We start from the raw sequence: 3,129 nt of genomic DNA on the forward strand, positions 1-3,129 counted from the left end.
GGATTTGTGGGTGTAGGGGAGGGGAGAAGAAAGAGAACAATGAGTTTGGAGGATGTTTGGTCTTAGTTTCAGTAGAGGTTTTACGACGCTTGCAACTGCATCAGGTCATATGAGCGCCAGAAGATTAGAGGTGTTACAAGAGAGTAACAAACACAAAAAAGGAGGAGGGGAGATAAGGACGATAAATGTTTCATTGGAACGAAGAAACAAACTACACCAGAGCACCCGCCAACCACCCATTTTGAAGGATGAGATTGAAGTTGATGATTGTTTGTTTGAGTAAAGAGAAGCACATCGATACGATAATGGTAATTTAGTGCTGGGAAAAAGTGGGATAGACAGAAACAACAGAGGGAAAAGTAAAGAAGTAGAACCTACCAGTGGCACCCTCCAACTTTCCAGTGTCAAGATGACATTACGGTAAAGATGAGAAGTGACAATACATGAGATTTGGAGATAAAACGTTAAGTTATAGGAAGAGTTTTACAGCACTTGCAAAACAATAAGGTCATAAAACTTACCGAAGATTAGAGGTGTTACAAGAGAGTATCAAACACAAAAAAGAAGGAAAAGAGATCAGGACCATAGGTGTTTGATAGGAAAGAAGGAGCACATCACACAAGAGCACCCGCCAACCACTCATTGAAGAAAAGGTGAAATAAGTGAACAAAAGATGAGATAAAAAGGGAATGAGGAGATGAGAAAAAGATGAAATTAGAGAGAGAAAAAATGAGATGAGAGAACACATGAAATTGGAGAAAGGTTGAAATTAGCGAAAGTAAGATGAGGTACGAGAAAAGATGAAACTGAAGAAATAACAAGGTTAGTGAAAAGACGAGTTTGAGGAGATTAGAGAGGATAGTTGTTGTTGTTGTCGTTGTTGTTGTTATCGATCCAGCAACAGCTGGGCTCTCGCCCTTCTGTCCAATGCCATGTAGTGATAAGTGCAGGTTTGCTGCAGTTGCTGTAATGTTCCGTAGAGTGTGTTATCAATGTTAGGTCTCGGAGGGAGAAAGGTAGCTCTGATGTTAGAGAGGATAGAAATGACGAAACTGTTGAGCAACATCATAGGACAATAGTTTGGAGATGGGTGGCCACTTTGTGTATCTTTAGGTTCCATGGAAGATTGGAAGAAAGTACCAAAAGGTTCTATGGAAGATTGGAGGAAAGTACCAAAAGGTTCCATGGAAGATTGGAGGAAAGTACCAAAAGTTCAATGGAAGATTGGAGGAAAGTACCAAAAGTTCAATGGAAGATTGGAGGAAAGTACCAAAAGGTTCAATGGAAGATTGGAGGAAAGTCAAAAGGTTCCATGGAAGATTGGAGGAAAGTCAAAAGGATCCATGGAAGATTGGAGGAAAGTCAAAAGGTTCCATGGAAGATTGGAGGAAAGTACCAAAAAGTTCCACGGAAGATTGGAGGAAAGTCAAAAGGTTCTATGGAAGATTGGAGGAAAGTACCAAAAAGTTCCATGGAAGATTGGAGGAAAGTACCAAAAAGTTCCATGGAAGATTGGAGGAAAGTACCAAAAAGTTCCATAGAAGATTGGAGGAAAGTACCAAAAGGTGTGAAACTGTCCAGGAACATCATCAGACAACAGCTTTGAGGTGAGGGGCCAATATTTTGGCACCTTTCGGTTCCATGGATGATTAGAGAAAAAGGAGAAAAACTATGAAACTTTTTGTTCAAGAGTTTCACAGCATTTGCAACACAATTAGGTCATATAATTGCCGAAGATAAGAGGTGTTACAAGAGAGTAACAAACAAAAAAAGGGAGAGGAGACATAAGGGCTACAGAAGTTGGGATAGGAAAGAAGGAGCAAACCACACCAAAGCGCCCACCGACCGACCGTCCGCAAAATGTCGAAATTATCATGCAAAAAATAAAAAGACAATAGTCTTGAGATGAGTGGCCATTTTGCGTACTTTAAGGTTCCATAGGAGACGATAGAGAAAAGAAGAAAAACGATGAAACTGTCGAGCAGCACCAAAAGAAGACAGTTTTGAGACGGGTGGCCGATATTTTTGTACCTTTCGGCTCCATGGGCGGGGCCAAACCCAGTCGAATTTTCTCCTGTAGCTCCTTCTCGGCCTCTCGGCGGTTCTGGCGTCGCAGCTTCTTCCGCTCCCCCTTGGTCAGGTAGACGGGGATGGCTGCCTCGTTCTTCACCTCCACTGAAAGATAAAATAAGGCAAGGTAAGATAAGATAATATAGGATAAGACAAGATAAGATAAGACAATATAGGATAAGGTAAGACAATATAATATAATATAAGGTATGGTAAAGTATGATAAGGTAAGACAAGATAAAGTAAGATAATGTAAGATAAGATTAGGTAAGATAGATAGGATGAGATAAGGTAAGATAAAGTAAGATAAGACAAGGTAAGGGGTAAGGTAAAATAAGATAAGGTAAGGTAAGACAAGATAAGATGAGAAAAAGTAAGGTAAAATAAGATAAAGTAAGCTAAGATATGATAAGATAAGGTAAGGTAAGATAAGATAAGATTGATAAAACTTTATAGCCCCGGTCCTCACACAATGGTTAGGTGTTTCACCACGCACGCACAAACGCACTCACACGCACCTGTGCACACATGTTCGTTTTGATATATGCGTTTTTTGTTTAGTTTTAGTAGAGGTTTTTCGGCGCTCGCAACTGCATAAGGTCATATGAGCGCCAGAAGATTAGAGGTGTTACAAGAGAGTCTCAAACATGAAAAAAGAAGAAGGGGCGATAAGGACGATAGATGTTTGATAGGAAAGAAGAAGCAACCCACACCAGAGCACCCGCCAACCACCCATGATAAGGGTTTTACGGCGCTCTGTGCCGGTGACTCACCCGGGGCGGCGATCTGTATGGGATGTTCCACCAGGCTGGTCACCCCGTCCAGCACCGACGTCGGGATGCCTCCAGAGGACGGAACGACATCGTATCTGGGAGGGGAGGACGATGGGAGGAACAAGGAGGGATGGGGAAGAGAGGGGAACAAGGAGGGATGGGGAAGAGACGGGAACAAGGAGGGGAGGAGGGGAACAAAGAGAGGGGGAGGGGAACAAGGAGGGGAGGAGGGGAACAAGGAGAGGGGGAGGGGAACAAGGAGGGGAGGAGGGGAACAAGGAGGGGA

The 3,129-nt window shown here is 42.7% G+C and overlaps 1 protein-coding gene across 1 annotated transcript in view; it reads right to left on the minus strand.

The window, feature by feature from the left end:
* The window catches only part of LOC101863217 (U4/U6 small nuclear ribonucleoprotein Prp3), a 37,506-nt gene that overhangs the window by 11,202 nt on the left and 23,175 nt on the right, over nt 1-3,129 (minus strand). Inside the window, exons 12-13 of the mRNA XM_013088263.2 lie at nt 2,844-2,938; nt 2,032-2,175 (exon numbers count right to left, since the gene is read on the minus strand). Of these exons, the coding sequence (XP_012943717.1) occupies nt 2,032-2,175; nt 2,844-2,938 (239 nt within the window). The remainder of the gene's footprint in view (nt 1-2,031; nt 2,176-2,843; nt 2,939-3,129) is intronic.

Source organism: Aplysia californica, unplaced genomic scaffold (assembly GCF_000002075.1).
Source record: "Aplysia californica isolate F4 #8 unplaced genomic scaffold, AplCal3.0 scaffold00712, whole genome shotgun sequence".
NCBI lineage: Eukaryota > Metazoa > Mollusca > Gastropoda > Aplysiida > Aplysiidae > Aplysia > Aplysia californica.